At 32.3% G+C, this 23,152-nt stretch overlaps 1 protein-coding gene across 2 annotated transcripts in view; it reads left to right on the top strand.

Annotated features, from left to right (window-relative positions):
* Window positions 1-11,493, top strand: part of Sec71 (ADP ribosylation factor guanine nucleotide exchange factor Sec71) — a 104,204-nt gene extending 92,711 nt beyond the window's left edge. For both annotated transcript variants that reach the window (XM_076464039.1, XM_076464038.1), the window contains 5 exons: window positions 1,817-1,962; window positions 7,701-7,887; window positions 8,418-8,556; window positions 10,352-10,469; window positions 10,973-11,493. In XM_076464039.1, coding sequence (XP_076320154.1) covers window positions 1,817-1,962; window positions 7,701-7,887; window positions 8,418-8,556; window positions 10,352-10,469; window positions 10,973-11,116 — 734 coding nt within the window. In that variant the 3' untranslated portion in view covers window positions 11,117-11,493. The remainder of the gene's footprint in view (window positions 1-1,816; window positions 1,963-7,700; window positions 7,888-8,417; window positions 8,557-10,351; window positions 10,470-10,972) is intronic.
* Window positions 11,494-23,152: the final 11,659 nt, after the last annotated feature.

Genomic DNA, 23,152 nt, shown 5'->3' with positions numbered 1-23,152 from the left:
TTTAAATTAACTGTTTTTTCTTTCGAGGATTACTTCATATAAAACATAAAACAGCATTCCGTTATCTTAATTAGTTTTAAACTTGTTACAGTATACATGTATTTATAATATGTGTAACTACTGTTTATGCCATCATAAGTTGTAAATTTGGGAACATGGAGGTCATATTATGCTACTGAATTACATTACTCACAAGCTTCTTGGGTGCATGCCTCGTGGTATATTTTTACCATATTATTTATTTTGTCTAATCTAACCATAACTAACCTAAAGAGTTTTCTATTTTTACAATTTTTCAGCTACTTTTATGATAATAAATAAATAATAAAAAATAAAGTACTTGACCAAATCTTCCCTTTCTTGCTTTCAGTTGTCGATGACACTTTAACCCTACTTTTCTGCACTTAATAAATTTTATTTAATTAAATAATGTACTAAATAATATAGACTAATATCATGCAGTGTAAACATTTTTTTCAAAACTCGCAGTTCGTCTGGTTTTCTAACTGTGCAACAAGAGCCATTATAACTTCATCCAAGCTAGTTATCCTTCTCATGAGAATGAAGTTTGTGCTAATAGTGAACTTGACAATATTATCTTCAGAAAACAATGTTATATAATACATTATTTGATAGATGAGAACCTTGGTTTTTTATTGGTTATAGTTAATATAGAATTAAATCTGAGAAAACTATTAACAAATCTTTAAAGAAAAGATGTAACAGGTGGGTGTAGTAAGAGGGGTCTAATTTTCTATTCATAGCTCTGTAACCAAACAGAATTGGAGACTATATAAATTAAATTATGATTTATTAGAGCAATGATGATTTTATAGTGAGTAATTTACATTTAATTTGGTACTTATTGGAGGGGGTGGTGGATAAAATAGGGAAAAGGGAGGTGCCTAGAGAAAATATCACGTTAGAGGAAATTCAGGATTTAAAAACAATCTTGCCTTATAAAATTAAGAACTTAAACTTGTATATAATTAAATTATTAGCTAAGGCTTTATGCTACAATAACTGTTATAACAAACACAAAGATTAATAAAACTTTGAACATAAGTAATTAAAACCTTACATACACAGTAAAGGATGCCCATTGGGATAGGGCTAAACATTATTTAAGTCCTAATATTATGTTTACTTGTGTTAATGATGTTTTAAAATGCATAATTTAAAGGTTTAAATGTTTTTTGAAATATACATTGTTTTTGCATCAGTTCTTAAGGCTTACAATATTTTCCCAAGAAATTATAATATGCCTCAAGGGTACTGTTGTGTTGGGATGAATAATGAAAGGAAAGGAACATGAAAAGAAAACATTAAAAATTAACTATGTGAAAATGGTATAGGTAACTTTTTGTAGTTGAATATATAATACAAACAATCAACTGATCCATCCAAAGTGATTAATACTGGTTTTGTCTTCATCTGTTCAAAGTATTTTAAATAGTAATTTACTTTCATCTCTTTTCTTTCTAATCCATCTTTGAGGAAAATGTTAAAATATTTTGAGATTTTATGAAATCCAAGGTATTGTGGAAATAATGGTGTATTCTTTGATGTTTGATATAAATTATGTAGTTTTAAGGTAGTTTTGGTGTTTGCTTATGATTTCCAATGTAATGTTAATTTTCCTTTGGTATGATGTCTTCAGTATTGTTTTTGAGATACTGTAATGGATTCTAGTGTATTGTCAGAAGAGTTTGTAATGTTTCTTATTTTCAGTGAAGTTTTAAGTTTCCTGTTTTATTATAGTTTCCACCATGTGATATGTTGCTATTGTTAATACAAGAAATGAATGTTGTTTCAGATGCTGAAAGCAAGGAAGAAAAACTGTTTTCTTCTCTGAAGATAAAGTGTATTGTGCAATTAGAACTGATTCAAACTATTGACAACATTGTGTTTTATCCTTCTACAAGCAGGAAAGAAGACATGGAATATCTGGCAGCAGCTCAGGTATAATTTACTCTAAGTTATGAAAATATAGTTTGGAAAATTACCCAGTCTTAGTAACATTAAGTTTAAAAATCCATCACAGAAAATCACATGGTCAGTTACTCATGCCTTGTAGATATATTTATAGAATAGTAAACAGGTAGAGTACTTATGTTATAAACATAGTGTGTTAAAGTATCCAAGTTCAAGTAGTTATCAAAAACAAAAGGAAGAAAATAATTATCCAGGCTTGATTATTGTTTTCATAAACACAGTTTTGAAAAGTGTGCTTGGTAGTTTATTGGCTCTAGAAAAGTTATATGGAAGATTTCTGGTGGAATTCTAATTTCTTTCTTTGGAAACTATAATTATTACATAGATTTCTTTGTACTAGACTGAAAATAGAGGTGAAACCCTTGCCAAATTAAAATAATTTTATGTATAAAGCAAGGAAACAACATTTCAAGCAAGAGCATTTCATCAGGTTACCAGTGACAATGAAATTGTTAATATAAGGGTTAGGTTGAAAGAGCAAATAACACATGGCTCAAAGGTTTGAGAAAATGTTCCTGAAACTACAAATGAGCAAAGGGAAGTAACATGTATAAAAAGAAAAATAATAACAGTAAAAATGTAAAAATTGTGTAAATACAGTTAATGGTAGTAAATAAACTAAATAAAAAAAAGGAAATACAGAGAAAAAATACAGACAACAGTTTAAGGATTGAACATGTATGCTGGGTAATATTGTTCAAAGGAATACAACTATAAAAGGTATGTGAACTTAATAGAAATGAAGAGTGATGATGAATGAAAAGAATATAAAGGTTTTTCTTACCTTTAAAGGTGAATAAAGAGAATGGGCTGGAGAAGAAAAAAAGAGTGCAAACCTTGAATGAAAAGGTTGTGAACATTAAGATTCTTACTCTTTAAACCAGTATTTGATGATGTCAGTTGCTAGTTCTTGCTCATACTATCCCTTTATGTTAGTTCTGTATGATTGTTAATTCCATTAGAAAATGAAATGTCTATAGCATCTTCATTGGGAAGAGACATTATGACTACTTGTTTTGTAAATTTTAGTTGTTAATTACAACTCTGTATTACACAATGTTTTAATTTAATTTATTTGAGTAGCTTTCCAGCAAAACAGTTTTTTTTTGTAACATGAACTCTTTTGCGATGGGCTTGTTATAAAACATATGTATTTGTATGCCCATTTGTATGTCATCAGCTTCTAGAACAGATACAGCAGTGTGTGAAGGCATGTTGTCATGATGAAGAAACCAGTGACCATTCTCCCACAGCTTGCAGTGGTTTCTTCTAATTTTCTCCCTCAAGCAAATTAAGATGTCTTTATAAAAGGCCAGGTTAACTGTCTGCCCATAAGGTATGAATTCATGATGAACAATAACTCTAACATAAAAAAACACTATCAACATTTTCTTCACACTTGATCAAGACTGTCGTGCCTTTTTCGGATGATGGAGACTTCCACTGAGATGACTGAAGTTTCATTTCAGGGTCATAACCATATACCAGTGACTAATAACCAGTAATAATGACGTTAATGAAATTACAATCAATTTTCAGCCTTCTTTTCAGATCCTAGCACATTTGTCGATGGTGAAACTTTTGGTCATCTGTCAACAGCCTTGGAACAAATTTTTCAGACACTTGATGCATGAAGAGTTTTTCAGTTAAAATTGCCTGAAACAATTCAAACGAAATGTCTAGTTCACCAGCAATTTTGTGGATAGTTAGCCATTGATCACTTTGAATAGTCTTTCACCTCAGTAACCGTTTCATCAGTGGACAATACCGACTATCACTCAAAATGTCGGTCATCTTTGACCTATTCTTGGCCATCATGGAAGCATTTTATCCACTGATAAATGACAGCTTTACTTAAACAGTTATCACCAAAAGCAGTTCTTAACATTTTGAGGATTTCTGTTCCTCCTTTACCATTTTTCACACACAATTTGATGCAAACATGTTGCTCTTCTTTTCTGTCCATTTTTATTAAGACAGGGACAAGAGATATGCCTGTCTTTGAACACGTTTTTTCTGCAGCACAGGTATAAGGCCTGGAGAAATGGCTTGTTCGTGGAGTAGATCACTATTTGTACTTTGTACATGCACTTCAGTGAAGCTCGCTGCCTCTGTACTGGCACTTGTGACAAAAGAAGTCTTAGATCCTTTTGATCACACCTCATATATGTACCTTCATAAAATTTGACAGATGTTTAGTAAACATTAATTATTTTGTAAACATAAAGATCAGATTTTGGATGAAATATTTTTACTAAAGATTTATTTGTGAATGTATCGAGTTATTTCATTACTAGTGTGCATGCGATTTTCACGTCATGATTAAATAAACTATTCTTCATCCTAAGAATCTTAAATATCATTAAATAATCTCTACATTCTCTTAAATATGTTTCAAGTGTTTGTGTTCAGTAATACTTTTTATTTTGTCTGTTATTTTCTGTACCCTAACTATATTTAGGGTTGGTTAATTTAGCCAACCTTGTAACCAACATATACGATTAGAAAATAGTGTTTTATTCATTCTAGAATGACAACATGTTATGATACAAAAACACAAATATTTAGTGTAAAGTTTAAATTTCATAGCATTATACATTCATATACACTGCTGGCCAAAATATTAAGGCTAATGAACATAAAGAAAAAATATGCATTTTGCATTGTTAGACTCAACTACTTATTTGAGTAGAGCTTTGAAAGATGAAAATAAGAAAAGGGAAAATTAAAATAAAAAAACGTTTTTAGCATTTAATAAATGGGAAAACGTGAACACTATGAAATTAGCCTAAATACTAGCTGGTCAAAAGTTTAAAGACCATACTGAAACGAGGGGTTAATCGGTAAACACATGATGAAATTTAGTCATTTGTGTTCAAGCATTAGCATTGTCAACATCTCCCACTGATATCTCATGTGTAACATTGGGTAAAAACATGGCAAAGACTAAAAAGTTGACAGTTTGAACATGGTAGAATTGTCAAGCTGCAAAAGCAAAGTCTCTCTCAATGTGCCATTGATGGTGAGATTGAGGATAGTAAAACTGCTGTTGGAAATTTCTTTAAAAGACCCTGAGGGATACAAAATGAGAATTTCAAGTGGTTGGACCAAGAAAATTTTGCCGGCTTTGAGCAGGAGGATTTGATGGGTTGTCCGGCAAGACAGCAGCCGATCGTTAAACCAAATTAAAGCCCTAATGGATGCAGAATGCAGCTCAAAAACAATAAAACGGCATCAACGAGAGAAAGGCTTTAAAAACTGTAAACACCTTCAAATGCCACACCACGAAACTGCTCGGTTAAATTTGCTGAGAAGCACCAAACATGGGACGTAGAAACGTGGAAGAAGGTTTTGTTCTCTTATGAGAAAAAAAATTTAATCTGGATGGTCCAGATAGCTTCCAACGTTACTGGCACGATAAGGATATCCCACCGGAGACATTTTCTGTAAGACACAGTGGAGGAGGTTCCATCTTGATCTGGGGTGCTTTTTCCTTCCATGGAACAATAGAGCTTCAGGTTAAACAGCAGCTAGCTGCCTTGGCATGTTGGAGAAAGCATCCTTATTGACTGAAGGCCCTTGCTTGTGTGGAAATGACTGGATCTTTTAGCAGGACAATGCTACAATCTGCAATGCCTGCAGGACAAAGGACTTTTTCATGGTGAATAACGTGATTCTTTTGGACCATCTAGCGTGTTTGCACAAACTGAACCCCATTGAAAATGTTTGGGGGTGGATGTCAAGGGAAGTCTATAGAAATGGATGTCAATTCCAAACAGTGCATGATCTTTGTGAAGCCATCTTCACCACTTGGAATAACATTCCAGCCAGCTTTCTGCAAACTCTTGTATCATCCACGCCAAAGAAAATGTTTGCAGTTACTTGCAATGACGGCCTTACAACTCGCTACTGAGACCTCTTGTTAGGCATTTTCTACCCTGTTTAGGACTTCTTTTTGGTATGGTCTTAAACTTTTGACTAGCTAGTATTTAGGCTAATTTCATTGTGTTCACATTTTCCCTATTTAATGCTAAAAAAAATTATTTTCCCTTTTCTTATTTTCATCTTTTGAAGCTTTACTCAAATAAGTAGTTGTCTATCAACCCAAAATGCATATTGTTTCTTTATGTTCATTGGCCTTAAGATTTTGGCCAGCAGTGTATATATGTCTTTTTCTGCATGCTTGTTTAATATTACAGAAGTTGCAATGATATAGTGCATATGCACTCATATTACTATATCCAAGAATATAAAACTGGCCTTTACAAATTGAACTGTCGTGGTTGTGTTTTAGGGGACTAGTATTTTGTAAAATACAGTCACATTTCAGTTATAATGCATTATATACGTATTTGCATCATTACTATTTACAAATAACTTAAGCTTATTATTTTTAGAAAATAGAATGGTAAATAAATTCATAGAGCAAATACATTTCTTTTAGTTATGGTGATCTTTGTACTCATTTGCTGCTTGCCACAGGTTGCTAAGCCTTATCAAATTTTGCACGTTTAGATACAAAACAAAATTATTTTTTTTATTTTATACTTACATTTTGTAATAGCCAAAAAACATAAATTACTGTATTTATACCATAGTATTCCAATATATTTATCAAGCTTAGTAACTAAGCTACACTTGGGTTTGAAAAAGTATGAAATTTAGAGTTCACTAAAGTCTTACTGCTTTGAAACTTGTATAAAAAGAAAGTTTGATATCTGTATATTTGAAGAAGGCTGAGAAAGCCACTAGGGGGACTTTCTGAACTTTTGTTTTGTTATTCACTTCTCATAGACAGAAGTAGGTGAAGTAAGCAGATGTTTCTAAAAATGGACAGAAGTAGCCATGGCCACTGTCTTTGAGTCATTAAATATAGTGATAGCTTAGCAAGCAAAAAATATAGGTTGTTCTTATTTTAATTCTAGCTTGTCTAAATAGGGGAGTTCCTAATTCATACAAAACAGTTAAATTTGTATTTTAACATCATATACATGTAATTTAAACCAATGTAAGTTTCAGCATACCATGACACTCAAAATATCAATATTTGTGTTTTTTAATACTTATTTTTAAATTCAGAAATTAACTAATGTATAATACTACAATTTGAATTGTAATTGTCAATTTGATAACAAACTTATTCACATAAATTCATAAAATAACAGTTAAATAGAATTTTGAATACAAGTCAATAAATGAGGACATAGCTTTTGACCTGTGACTGATGTCAGTAGGATGAATGGTGTTTAATCTTGCTCTTTCTGTAATCTGTTCTCTTTTTTCACCTGATCTTTTGCTATAATGTATTGATTCTTTCCTTACACTAGAGGTAATGATATTTTGCTAACATTTTTATTTATATTACTACATATCTTTTTGTTGTATGGACATGAAAAGCATCTTTGATTTGTGCTTTTGATGTATAATTAAACCTTTGCATCAGGACAGCACTTGTAGGTGATGGCAAACTTGCTTTCAAAGAGACAGTGCAATTAGTGAGTAGTTATTTTAGTAAAACATTTATTCAAAATTATTAACTCAAACCTGATGATTTTAATATTGTTCAATTATAAACCATATTAGATACCTTATTCCATGTTTTTAAGAGCTATATTTTAAGAGTCTCTGCCAGGACTTTAACATTTTTCTCTTCTGAACAAATACATAATAAATGATGGAAAACTCAAGTTGAGTTCCTTTTACAGGCAGATATTGGCCATGCCACAGATAGCAATCAACTGACTGAGAGTCAGCAGCATGAAGAACAGGGTATGTATCCTTACCTGAAGTCTCCTCAACTTCTGAAGATGGTGGAATGTTTACAGGAGTCACATCGGTTTGCAAAAGCATTTAACACCAATCATGAACAAAGGAACCTGTTATGGAAAGCTGGTAAGATTTATTAGCTACTGGCTTAGGAAATAAACATTTGTTATTTAATGTTGCCCAGGTTTGATTGAAATACTCGCACCCATTTTTGGTGGAGAGTGGTGGAATAATCATGGAAAAAGAAATAATAATAATAAACAAAAAAAAATTAGCAAACCGAGAATCTTTATTATGAACTACTACAGTGGTTCATTGTAAGGTAGGGATGAATACATAAAACCATATAAATGTAGGTAAATTTCTGAGCTTGTTGTTAGCCACTGCAAGACTGTATAGCACTATTCATTTTAAATGGTTTATTCAAAGCTGTATTCAAGCATCTAACAGGAATTCAACATTTATTTGTAAATAAAAATTATTCTTGGAAAGAGTTGGCTATATAGGTAGTTATTTTTCTACAGTTTTGTATATTCATTTTTACCTTGTTTTTACACATTTTTGGCATTGCATTTGTACATCATGCTAAATTTTTTCAAAACACGTTTTTTATTGCTTGTTTTATACTTACTAAAGGGCTGAATTGTAATCTGTAGGTTTCCGGGGTAACGTGAAACCAAACTTGTTGACCCAGGAAACTCAGAGCATGGCTTGCTCACTACGAATTTTATTTCGTATGTACATGGATGATTCTCGGCAAGATGCCTGGCCACAGGTTCAAAACAAACTTATTGGGTAGGTACTTATGCTTTTATCGTATGGTCGCAATGTAGTTACTCTAGCCATCTTTTCTAAATCACGTTGGAATATCAAAACATTAAAAAACATTCTGTATTTTTTTTATCTTTTCATTGTAGTAGAGTATCTTGTATGTATTTAGTTAAGACCTAAGCTTAAATGCATTGCATTTTCGACCCCATCTTGAAGTTGCTTTAGTTTATTCATTTATATACTTCTTGGAAATGTCAATTAGGGAAAATTTGGAAGTTTAGAAAAAACCTTCATAGTATTACTATTAATAGTTGCATGGTCTTCATTCTAATCATTCTTTTACCTTCAGATTACACCAGGTCAATTAGATTTTGTAAACATTTGTCAGAATTGCTGAATCCAAGTATGGAATCATAATTTCTGTTCCTGGCTTGTGTTCCTGGGTTTACCATGTTTGAAACTGTACTCGTATGCCCCTCTCCCCAACTTGCAAGATAATGCAACAAACTTGTCACACATACTCAGGCAACATGGATGAACTCCTAATGATTTTTGAGGGGTAAAGGCCTCCATGAGTTAACTGTAGAAGTAGTTGAGGATTATGAAGGAGTTTTATTGGTATGCTGGGGTCTTTAAACTCAACAGTGGAGTACACACACTTTATTCTAGTACGTGTAAAGCAAACTAAAGAAGAAATCAACAAAAAGAAATAAATACCACCCATAATAATTACAAATGATGTTACAATGTGGAACTCGTGCCAAGTGTAGATGTTGCAGGAAATTAATTCTGAATATATTTTAAACTGGTCATGTAGAATAATTGAAAACCATGCATTTGTTTCCTGTACTCTGAGTATTTCAGTATTGCTCATGGCAGGAAAGTGATTGCAGAAATTAAAATGTTCATATTTTGTTGTTTTGTAACTGACTGTTTTCATGCTGGTATTCTTGTTTTACACCAATTAAGAAATCTTGTCTATCATTCTTTTAGGTAGTGAGTAAGAACTGAACACAAGTTATACATGAAACGGTATCAGTAAAATGTGAATTTATATTATATAAACATCCTGGTGAGTTTTATGAGTTGTGAACTAAACAGTATTATATTTAACAAGTTCAACAGCATAAGTGATGTGTGTATCTAAGAGTGAAAGTACAAAAAAAAAAGTTTCTAATTTGGCTGCTGGTTTGTATACAGTGCATGCATCTGTTTTTTCCATGGTTTTGTATTTATGAAAATAATGGAAATTCATATTGTGTTAAGATAGATCACAATTGTTGATAAGCTATTTTTAAAAAATATGCTTAGTGGGCAAGTGTTAATGTCAGCTTTTGCAAAGTAGCTTAATCATTTTGTTTATATGTTTTCACAGTTTAATACAAGTATCACAAGTCAAATCTGTTTTCTAAGCATATTTTTTTAATGTAAAGACAAATATGTAAGCAGATCTAACTTAAAAGGTATAAGAATAGACTGAAACATTTTCTGTTAATGAAATGCATATTCTCTTGTACAAAGTCATCTGTCTATTGATGTCAAAGTGACACCTGCAACACTATTTTATTAATTTTAAAACATTTTTAACACAATTTGTATGTCGATTCTGAATGACATACTTATTGCTAATAAGTTTTTACACACTAATCATTTTTAACCTCAAAACAACATTTGTAACATTGTTTATTGTATGGTTTGAATGTTTTTACACCATAATTACTTTGTTTATCTTAATAATGCTTTTAACACCAAGTACATTTATTTTTAGCAGAAAGTGGCATGACACTAATTATTTTTTAATTGCTTTTACATTGTACAGAGTATGTCGAGAAGCCTTAGACTATTACTTGAGTCTAACTACTGAGAACCACAGAGAATCCTGGACAAGTTTACTTCTTCTTTTTCTTACCAGGATTCATAAAATGGACGATGATAGAGTAAGTACTTTTAGGAGCTAATAAATGATTTTGTTTGTTGTCACTTTTGGTTTCTTATAGTTTTATAATTTTTAAAAGTAGGAATGTATTATGATGTAAGTGGCTCCTTAAAATATAGTGTCATAACTGTTTCTGTATCAGTTGTATGGTGGTATAACTAACATGTACATTTGTGTGAAAATGAGTTATAATATACTAAATTAAAGTTCACAGAACATATATGTACACTTGATAGTATATACTAATTTTGTTTTTGCTATAAACTCTGAGCAAGAAAATTGGTTTTGTTTCTATTGGAATATATAGCCAATAGAATGCAGATGCAGAATTTAAAAGGATAATTCTTTAGTTTATGGCAGTGAACTTTCTTTAGAGCTCTTTTGCATAATGTCTAAGTATTTTATTTAACTTATATTGAACTAAAGCGTTTTTGTTTTCATGTTTACTCTTGTACAAAATTTAAATAAAGAAACTATTAGTTAAAATACTTTACCCTTTCATAGTTCCGTGCCCATGCTGCAGTTTATTACCCTTGTCTGTGTGAGATGATTTGTCTTGAAATCAAGCCTGAGCTTCGAGCAGTGTTGAGGCGTTTTTTTCTCAGGATTGGCCCAGCTTTTAACATAACTCCAGTTATCAGCAAATGATGTGACTCAGAAATTGGTGTTTTATGTAAATACTTATCTGCTGACTAACTCTAGTCAAAAGTTCTGAGGTGTGTACAGCCCATATCAACGTGATTAACAACTTAATGAAATGTTTATATAGATAGCTTCTTGTGAGCACATTGTTTGTAGTTCTTTCTCTATTTCTTCTGCCAGTATTGGTGCCCAAACAGAAGAGGTCTTGGTTAGTTATGATTAGTAAGTATTTTGTAGACATCTGTGATTTGTTTTAGTGATGCTATGCTAATGTAACATGTCTTATTAGGACAATATAATAAAATTACTAAGTAGATAAATACCATCTACCTTCTAAGGATCAGAAATTGTGTAACAATAGTTGAAAAAAGTGTTCTCCAAAATATTTTTTTAATATTTTTATTTCAGTTTTTGTTTATTCTTTGAAGTGTTAATTTTGGTCTCCTGTGGAGAAATTAAAAGATTTTAATATTTCAGAATTTGATCGTCCATGTTGGATCATATAGAATATAACTTAGCAGTTAATTAGGTAACTGTGTGCATGAAAAGGACACTTTGCACTTCGGACTAAGTAAACAAGATTGAAAATAAAGAATTTAAATTAAATCATTAAATATTGTTTAATTTTGTCAAATTGTTAACTTATGAAATTGTTAAAACATTGACAGTTGTATAAAAACAAAAGTTGTGGAATAATTTTATTCTTGGTATAAAACAAAGCTTTTTTATTTTTCAAACAGTGATTTAATGTGTATTTTCTATTATAAAACTATGCAACACGTGACTGTAAGAATATTTAAGTTTTAAATGGTAATCAGAGATATCAAAAGTTATATGAAGGTTCTGTGCATCTTTTTTGTATGTAATATTAATACATATAAATACTTGGTATTTCAATTACATTCTTGTAACAGCATTACTCTACACAACAACTCTTTGTTTCAGTCTTTTATGTTTACAGTTGGAGTGATCACTGTTGCATTGTTCTAAGTGTCTTTAAGATTTTTTTGTACTACATTATAATCTTAATAATAGACAAGAACACAAAAATAATACTTTATTGGAACAAGGTAGTGGTTAATTGACTGTTATAAAAAAAAAAAAAAAAATGTTTGAAAGCAGATAAGAATATTATATACAATTACTGATTAACTAGCAGTCTTAATTCCACAGTTAAAGATCAGATAACAAACTTAATTACATAGTTACAGTTCAAGTATCAGTGAAGATATCTTGTTAATTACATGTTTATAGATCAGCACACAGTTGACTTAGTCAATTTACAGATAGTAGATATTTGCCAACATAGTTAATAGTGTAAACAATAGACAAGAGTACTATTAAGTGTACAATTCAAATAGCAGACATGAAAGTATAGTTACTCTTCAAACTGGGATACATCACTACATTTTAGAGCAGCAGTTAAAGTTAAAAAGGGAAAAGGGGAGGCCCCATTATTTTCTAGGGTGTGTTGTTCTTCAGTATTTGTGAAACTGAATATGCTGTTTCCAGTGAGAACAAATTTTAATTTTGTACTTGTGCTACAAAATGTAAACCTAATAGGGTGAATTTAAAACTTATACCTATAAGCATATTAAAGCTAAGCTAGTTTAGATAATGAGGAAATGTTTCTGTTCAAAATGGGTATATCTGAACCATTGGGTACAACTCGAGCTTTTTAAATATCGTTTGTTAAAAACTGTATTTCAAAGAAATATGTATTATGCACTTAACAATCCCCATTCATCGTGGGTATGTGTCATTCAGCTTTATCTCCTCCCAAAAGATTGAAATTGCTTTAAACTAAATTATCAATCACAGTGGTATAATATTGTTTATTGTAATCCAAAAAAACAAATCAATTTGCTTTGATTTCAAGTTTTACTTTTGAGGACAGTTTCATTATTTTCAACACCATTTACAAATTTAATATGGATTATATGTCATTTAAAAACAATGTGCTTTTTTCTAATAGTGTAGCTCCAGTGGGTCAGTTTTAAGTTTATGGACTTAATAATGCTTATATCTCAGTCTTCATGGTGGACAGAATGCAAGATAATCCATTGTGTAGCTCTGTGGTAAAAAGAATTTAAATGCAGCTTACAATAGTGTGAATTAATCAAAGGTGTGAAAACGTTTTCTTTATCATTTTATATATATATATTTAACATTAAATAATGTTTAGGGACCACAAGGGACCTATTGGACCATCTTGGTTGTCCCATCCTCTAAACTAACTGAGTATTCTTCAGGTCACTGTGTAGAAGTTATTGGAGATCAGACATAGTAAGGTAAAGGTGTATGGGAATAATTTTGATACACATACTGTTTCAAAATACACTATTTAATGAATTTTTTTTTTTTTTTTTTTAATGAACAATATGAGGTTCCCAGCTACTGAGTTACTGAGAGATATTCTCAGCTCTAAATGATGCCACTGTTCAAATAACATAGATATGATCAAATATTCACATAATAATTAGCAGATAATGGAGAAAACTCTAAGAGATTTAATTAAGTATTGTTCATGGATATTGTTAACTACACAGCAGAAGATCATGTAACAGATAAGACAGTATTTTATTTTGTGATAAATGCAGTGGTATAGTGTTAAATCATAAATACAACAGATCTTTAAAACATAAAAGTTGTGATAAAAATTAGCATTTTGAGAAAGAACATAGTTATAATTATACTACGGTTTGTTAATGAAGTGAGTATTTCTTTACTGCCTTCATGGCCACTTCTCTTGTCAGATTCTAAAGAAGTTGAAACTTGTTTGTTATTTTGGAAAGGAAATAAAAATGCAAACATGTACTAACTAAGAAGACAGTTTTCAGTTTGTTTTTCTTTTCCCAAAATATATATTTTGTTAGACAATAAAAATAAATAATGTTGTTTAATAATAGTAAGATTTTACAGTTATTATTCACAGAATTGTACATCCAAGCCAGTAAAAGTTTTAGGAAAGTTACAGGTACATGATAAAACTATTAATAAAAAATAGGTATTGTGGTAAACCACAGCTTTTTACAATACTTATAATGTAATTGTTTCTTTTAGCAGTCAATTTTACTACCCTCTATTCACAGTATGTTAACTTTAATATTGAGGGTAAGTTGTAAGAAAAGTTAAAAATGTAACAGACTGCGTTTTTCAAGTTTCATTATCTTAGCGTAATTAGCAAAAACAGTGTGTGGTAAAACTCATGCAGCAAAATAAACTAATGCTAAGACTAATGAGGAATGCAAACATGATTGCTTTACATGTAAAGAAAATTATTTCAGTTTTGTACTGGGTCTGTAGTATGTAAAAGTGTAAATCTTTACTTCTTGATTTGGGTATATGAGATATAATTTCAAGAATTTTTAATAACTAGTTTCTGAAGTAAGTACTTAATATATATTAATGTTAATATTTGAAAATATTGAGAAAAATGTAAATTACTTGAAAAATATTTATTACTTTTATTGTAAACCTATTGATATTAAGAAAAAGGAAATTGGATGAATCATCTAAGAAGCCCTAATATCTTGTGAAACTTTGGATGAAATTTTATGGAAACAAAACAGATGAGACTGAAACTTATTATTTTTTTTAAATAGTATTTTCTGAATTTTAGGTTGTTACTCCATGAGGGTGTTGTAAATGTTTCTAGAGGATAACAAGATGCAAAGTTTTAACATATATATGTTTGTTTTCTTTTCACAACAAACGGAAGCAATTAATTTCCATTAATGGTAGGTTATATTCAGTGTTTAAATTTTTTTTTATATTTAACTACTTGGTGTAGTAAACATGATACAAGTGAGGATGGGGTTGTGAGTACAAAGATCAACAAAAAGAAAGTTGTGCAAGTAATAGTTTGGAACATAATTTTATTCTACTACATTTTCCATAAAGAAAAAAATTATATTTTCCCATTAAAAGTGTCTATGGAAATTATTTAGAAAGGACTGTTTGTTTTCATAAAAAAAAGATTAATAGTTTTAAACTGAAAATTTGTGTGTTACATTTTAAATTTGATAATTTTTAAAACATTTGAAATTCTTTGTAGGAGAATTATGAAAAGATTGGAGATTATCACTTGCATAAATATATACGAGATCTCTGACATCAAAACGTGTTTATTATATCAAGCTAGATATGTTTTCTTTTTCTGTGCTTATTTTACCCTTACAGATTACAAGATAACATCTTTAGGCAGTGCCAGCTTTTTTACATGGGCTTTTTGGTGTATAAAAACTTTAGTTCTTTTTTATATGTTACATCACTCTTCCAAGTACATGCCATTACCAGAGATTATGCCACAACCTCTCCTCTTCTATTAAACCAAGATTGCAGAATATTACATTTTTAAACTGCAATTAGGTAAAATTCGTTTTTTCCAAACAGTCATGTGATGTTTTCAGTGGTTACTGGTAACCCCTGAAACAAAATGTTAACAGAATTAGAATTATTCTTTGTGGTTGGCTACTTTTGTTCTAGTATATACAGGCCCTCTTTTGTAAAATTCATAACAAAATTATAGACTATGACATGAATATTATACTGTAATTACTTTAACAGTTGTTGGTACACTGGAAATTGTTCAGTGAAGTCATTTTTGTATTGCCATATATATCTGTAAAATAAATGTAAACAATAAATGCTTTATTAATTTGTTTATTCAATAAATAAATGTTCCATTAAAGCCTAAATATGCAAGATTAAAAATAAAAAAGGTATAAAGGCTCAGATGATGTAGATTTTATTTAAAGGTTTCATTTGCTCATGAACAGTTTATAGTAAATGAGCTATGTTTTTTGTATTAGTGGTCAAAATATTTTGACTACAGGGGAAAAAGGAATTATTTTATAAAAATTACATTTTCTAGAGTCCTATTATTCCTTCATTCAAATTGATCCTATAAAGAAGTTCATATTGACTGAAAGATGGAACTGTATTGTTTTTTCATGAAGTATTTCTCATTAAAATGATACTCCAAATGAATTAATGCTGTTTTAATGCTCCACCTGTTGTGGTTTGCATGTAGAAGTCTTCATAGTTTTAGTTAATTTAATATATGTTTTCATAGTCCTTTTTAATTTAGATTGACAAGTAACCTTTGGTCAGAAAAAGAACGTGGTGGTATGATTCTTGAATTTATGGGCATGTTAAGTTGTGTTTTATAAAGTAAGAAATAAAGGAAAGTTGAAAAACAGTGTGTTTAGTAATGTCTTGATATTATGAAAAGTTTTAAGGTGAAGGGTTTTCATTTATTTGAGGAGTTTTAAAAAGCTTCATTGTCCTGTTTTAAAGATGATACTTTAATCTGCTAGAAACTGATTTGCATCATGTTGGTGTAGACAAGTTTTTATAAATCTTGTTAAATGCACTGTATTAATATGAACCTGATGAATACTGCAGTAGCAGAAAGAAATGCCTAAAGAAGCTTCAAACAGGTAGTTAAGTCTGTTAAAACCTTTCAGATGAATAATAATTCAGTGTGTTTGCTTTAGCTAATTAACTATTGTTTAAAGGCATAATAATTAATAATGTATAGACAAATGTGCCAATATTCTTTCATTAAACTTAATTTTCTTATCAGTATGAAATGAGTGCTTTTAAAAATCTGTAGATTTTAATATGTTTGTATATTTGTGAGCTTGTTTCTTCTTTGGATGTATTTTCTAATGAAATGTAACTGTTAAAAACACTGCAGTTTTAAGGGAAGAAGGATAGCTTTTGGTAAATGAATTGTGAAATTATATAAAATTTATTTCAATAATAATGGATACTATAGGATTTTGAAGAAATGTTGTTTATGAATTACTATTGAATAACATTAAAAATAGTTACTTTTGAACATTCCATAGTGACAAATGCTGTTAAATGTGGCCTAATGTTTTTAATCTGTTAGTGTTTAAGTTGGTTGAGTTGCATTGAAAATAGCACATTTAACTTGTCTAATAAAATGCAGTGAATTAGCCATTTTTGCATACTTTCAGTGTAGTATTTCTTATCTTTTATAAAATATTTATAATATTCAGAAACTACATTTGTCCATTCATAAACACAGTCTGAAAAAGTTTTTTGAATTAAGTGGAATTATTTATATTTTAAGACACAAGAATGAGGTGCATCTTTGAGCAATGTTATGTGTATTTATGTTATGAAACAAGTTTCTTTTTGAGTTATCTATATAATAAACATGAACCAATGAAACTTCACCATTGTTGATTTCGTACATTTATTAATAATATGACAGACATGACAGCTAAATTAAACTTGTATTTTAACATCAATTGAAGATGAAATTACAATTACGTTTAATTTATTATTGTAAATCTTCATAGACTTTTAGGACTTGTCTGAGCACATTTCTTAACATCTTTAAAAACATCAATAAAGTGAGTGTAAAAATAGGATGTTTCTCTCTGACATTCAACCATCAAAACAATTTTAACAGGATACCTCTCTGCCATTCTCCAACCAAGACTGTTTTTAAAAGTTTTATCTCTATCATTTACCAACTAAAACTGTTTTTAATGGTACATTTCTGTCATTCCACAACCAAGATGAATTTTAATGGGATGTCTCTCTTTCACTCATCAAATATTTTTAACACATTTCTCTTTTGCTCCCTATAATAGTTTTAAACAGGATACTTGTCATTCATCCATAAGACAGTTTTCAGCAAGATATCTCATTTATTTACCAAGGCAGTTTTCTAAAGGACTTATCTTTTTCTCCTTGACCCACAAAATTATCTTTTAACATGATCTCTCTGCCTCATTCATGCATCAATACTTTTCTTTAAAACAAAGTCCTTCTGCTTGACTCATCTCTAAAATGAAACAATTGCATTGTTAACTAAATTATGAATCCAGTGAAAAATTATTACAGCAGTAAAGTATTTTTACTTTTTATCTTTTTAGAAATTTGTATATACATGCTTTTGTAGGCCGATGCACTAGTGTTGATACTGATGTTGGATTGATAAGCTTTATTGTACTTTTACCTGATCATGAATTTTAGTTCAGAGCGAGTAGAATTTGGTAAGCATCTAAAAGAAAACATTTTCTCCGTGAAAAAATAGTAATATGTTTACATTTTTGCAAGCTTTCATCTTTACTGCCAGAATCTTGAGAAAGCAGAATACTAATAATAGAGTACTGGTTCAGTAACGTATTATCATAATAAACAGTATAACCTAACAGCAAGTGTTGAAAGTAAGATTTCATATGTGTTTGAAAGTAATACTTCTTTTTAACTCAAATAAATACTCTGACTTATAGGAGTTATTGCAATGAAACATAAACCTTTTCTACTCTTTCCTCAGTGTAGATTCCTGTACGTGGTGAGGAAACCTCCCAGGAAAGGTTCTGTTCTTTCATTTTACCTCCTCTTTGATCTAAACATCCACCCACGTGTTTGCCGTGCCTGGTGACCCGTGAAAGGGAGTGGAGGATCCTGATGGTTAAGGGATCCAACCCTAACACACCACTTTAGCCTTGAATTCCTGTAGACGTGCGGCCTCCTAGGGTCTGTCGGCTAGTCCATTTGGGCTGAGGTCAGTCAAGTACCAGTATTGGATGTTCTCTACAGGTGTCACAGATATTGTATCTGGTGCTGGTGTTTTAGTATAGTGCTCATGACGCCCTGATGTTGCTACAGTGTCCTTGTTTGGCATTGTAGTGCATCCCCTAGTGTGGCTCCATGGTGGGTGGGGTGAGTGAGCGCTGAAAAATTCTTTTCTCTTATTGTGGATCCTCCAAATAAAAACTTAAATAAATAGTGAAAAACAATCCATAGAAAAACGACTGCGTCATGAACATTCTGAGCAGCAATTTTCAACATCTGTAACACCCGAACCTCATTTTCTGATACTACATTCTCTTTCAGACAAACCTGTAGGGCAAATGTCTTCCTTTTTCATTCAGAAGGCACTAGAGGGACTTGTTGGTTTTCCAGAGTCAGTCAAAGCTTCGCTCTGGTGATATATTGGTGGAAACATCCACATCTCAATACAGTGAACTCCTGTCACATTCAAAGGTGATTGGGGATATACCTATTGAGATTATGCTTCATGCTATTTTGAATTCGTCACAAGGAGTTATTGTTGAGAGGGATATGAAGAACATCCCCAAGTTGGAGATTCTCGCTGGTTTCTCCACCCAAGGAGTTTCTGCAGTGAGGCGTATCTCCACTTGCAAAGATAGAATTATGATGCCTACCAATGTTCTCATTTTAACGTTTACATTACCTACCACCATCAAGGCAGGTTATCTAATTGCAATGTACGGCCATACATTCTAAACCCTCTCAGATGTTTCCAGTGTCAGTGGTTTGGTCCCTCGAAGACATTATGTTGTGGTTCCTTCACGTGTTATTGTTGCAGTGACAAGGACCACAATACCTATGAGTGTGAAATGGACCCTCATTGCGTCAATTGCAATGTTTTTCACTCATCCTACTTATGTTCTTGCCGTAAATTGTTGGAAGCAAAAGAGGTGCAGCATTTGAAGATGATTCAAAACATTATTTATCCTGAGGCTTGAAAGTTGCTGCCCATCTCGGACGTATGCTACTATATTTCGTTCCACTATTACAGTGGGAGTGCAGAGAGATTTCTCTGTGCCTCCAAAATAATTGTTTTCCAAACCATATGAAAAGTCTTTTGACTTCCATGGTTAAAAAAGTTGATGAATCAACGTCAACACCCATCTCTGTCTCTAACATACATTCCAGCAAACCCAAGATCCACTTCTTTTGGTTCTGGTTACAGGAATTTCCTTTGGTACTTCTCCCGCCCCAAGATGCAAAACGACGATTCGTTCACGTCCTCAGTCGCTAGAATTCTCTTCCAAAAACAAATACTTACCCAATAGACCCAGGGCAGGATCGATGGAGGTCTACATACCTTCCTCAAATAAAGAAAAAAGACGTGGTCGTAAACAGAAGGGCTCTCCCACCAGTTCCCCTATACGTAACTAAAAATTGTTACCTTGAAACAATGGAATTGTCGAGGTTTACATTCTAATCCGGATAATGTCAAAGCACTGATTGCTTTCTACTGTCCTGTATGTTTTTTTTCATACAGGAAACATTTCTGAAACCTGTCGATACAGTCACCTTTCAGCAGTTTTCTTTGTACAGAAAGAACAGGGTGTGTGATGAACGAATGCATGCAGGGGTAACACTGTGGGTTAATCAGCATGTGCCCACCCTGTCTTTGCCACTTGACACACTCTTGGAGGCCATAGCCATCCGTGTTTCCTTGGGTCATACCATCACTGTTTGTTCTCTCTACCTGTTGTGTGGAGAGACCTATGATTAATCAACCCTTGATGCTCTCAATGAACTGTTGCCATCACCCTATTTAATCCTGGGGGACTTTAATGGACATCATCTCCTCTGGAGAAGTGCTGATATTGAAGGGAGGTGCCACTCCATAGAGCATATGCTTTCTGATCACAACCTTTCTCTTTTCAATAGTGGTTCTTATACTTGTTTTTATGCACCAAATCTGTCCTTTTCTGTTATTCATTTCTCAGTTTGCTCCTCTTGACTTTTCTACCACTTTTCCTGGAGGGTTGACAATAATCCAAGAGGCAGTGATCATTTTCCTATAATTTTGAGAGAGACTGGCCGTGGTTGATGCCATCCCGACCCGCATGCCTCGATGGAAGCTGGATCATGCAAACTGGCCCTTTTTCACTGCTCTCGTTGAACTTAATCCTGCCATTGTTTGTAAGCCATCAATAGATGACTGTGTGGCAGCAGTAACTGACTGTATTGTACAGACACCTGCTCAGTGTATTCCTAAAACTTCGACACGTTTTCCACAATATTCTCGTCCATGGTGAAATTCTGCCTGCCACATGTCACAGAAATCTCATAAACGGGCCCGAGATACTTTTCGTAGGTATCCCACACTCTCGAACCACATCGCTTTTCAGCAGGCCCATTCACATGCTCAGTGGGTGAGACGTTAAAGCCAGAAGGAATCTTTGATTCAATTCACAACCAGCACATCTTCTATCACCTGTTCCAAAGTCATATGAGACAAGAATCGACAGGTCAGTGTGCAATATAATTCTGTCCCCCTCACGATCTTGCTCTCTGATGGCCAAGAAGTAGCTGATACCCGGAACATCGCCGATACTCCAGGTAAAACCTTTTTCCAGGTATTTAGCAATTCTGCTTCATCCTTTACCTTCTTGACCATTAAGACTCGGGCAGAGTGATCACTTCTTTCATTTTGAGTCGGGCTTACAGCTTGGTCAGGTGGTTAAGGTACTCGACTCGTAACGTAAGGGTCGCGGGTTCGAATCCCCGTCACACCAAACATGCTTGCCCTTCCAGCTGTGACGGTCAATCTGACTATTCGTTATAGCTTAGATAGCCCTCGAGTAGCTTTGCGCGAAATTCTAAACAAACCAAACCTTTCGAGCTCATTGTCTCTATGGCTACAATCATCCCTTTACACTGATGGAACTCAAACTGGCCCTTCGTCGGTCTGGCAGTGCATCAGTTGGACCTAATGATGTTCACTACGAAATGCTGTACCATCTATCTTCTGCTTCTCTTGTTACTTTTCTGATTGTTTTTAACCAAATCTGGCATGATAATGTTTTTCCTGACGCCTGGCGCCAGGCTATTGTCCTACATTTCTCTAAGCCTAGGAAGGATCCCAAGATTCCTTCAAACTACCATTCAATTACTTTGACGAGCTGTCTCTGTAAGACCTTAGAGATGATGGTTAATGCTCTTCATGTGGGTTCCGACGATGGCGCTCCACAGTGAACCACCTAATTCAACTTGAAACTTCAATCAAAGAATCCTTTCTCAAACGACTCTTGTATCAATATTCTTTGACATTGAGAAGGCTTATGATAGTACATGGAGGTATGGCATTTTACGAGACCTCCATTTATATGGGTTACGTGGCCATTTGCCCATTTTTATTAAAAATGTTTTAGTGGACAAGCGATTCCAAGTCCGTGTGGGTTCGACACTTTCCCGTTCTTTTCTACAGGGCTGTGTTTTGAATGTCATAGTTTTCAGTATAAAGACTAATGCCATCACTGAATAACTCCATCTTACTGTTGCAAACGGGCTCTATGTCGACGACTTTCATTCATATGTTATGTCAGTCGTTGAACATGAGATATATTGAGCAGCAGCTACAGACCCATTTTACTGTCTTGCCTTTGTTACGACTCTCAACGACTGCACCATTTTAAACATGTTTTGTCCCAGGGCTTATCCATGACGTTAGACAGTGTTATTGGCGATGGTGAGATTGTCCACCTGAGAAATGTTTTTAGTTTTTTTAAAGACCATTAATCTTTTTAATGTTATTTGAGTTTTTTTAAGTTATAAATTGGACCTAAATAGGTGATACCCTTTTAAGAATCAAAGTACATCTAGTTCGATTTGAAATTGGAAAATGGCTGTAACATCAAATACTCTCGAAACCAGGACTGTAAAGGCCAACTTCAGGTGAACAACGCTGATTTTTTAACTTACCCGTTAGTCATCATGGCGAGTTATGATAATTATGCTACAGAAAGCCCTTTACAACTTGTATTACTGTAGTGTTTCTCTTACTGCTGTAGACTAGATGTAAAAATTGGTTTTAATGCTTTTTTAAATCCAAAAATTAGACTGTGTTTTGTTTTACCTTAATTTCCTTTTATGAATTTTAATAATTTTACTTTAATTTTAACTTTTTACCGAATGATTGACGCAGATAACCTTGCTGCTTTGCGCCATAAAACACCAAAACATCCAACCTTTTCTATTCTTAGTTATTTTTATAATGTCAAATTTAGGAGTTTTTGAAACTGACACGTGTCTTTAGAACAAGCATTTAATACTTTTAAACAATCCAGTATGAGGAAAAGCGTGGTTTTTTATCTGAAATTTGTGATTTTCAAAAGTTCTTGATTTAATACTGAAATTTGAAAATTTAAATTTCCTTCATAGCACTTTACACAAGTTTAACAACCTTAACATTTATAAGATGATTTTTCTTTATTGTAGAGAAAAAAC

The sequence above is a fragment of the Tachypleus tridentatus genome, chromosome 10, assembly GCF_004210375.1.
Source record: "Tachypleus tridentatus isolate NWPU-2018 chromosome 10, ASM421037v1, whole genome shotgun sequence".
NCBI lineage: Eukaryota > Metazoa > Arthropoda > Merostomata > Xiphosura > Limulidae > Tachypleus > Tachypleus tridentatus.
The sequence above is the reverse complement of the archived record's forward strand: the minus strand, read 5'-3'. Positions and strand labels throughout refer to the sequence as shown.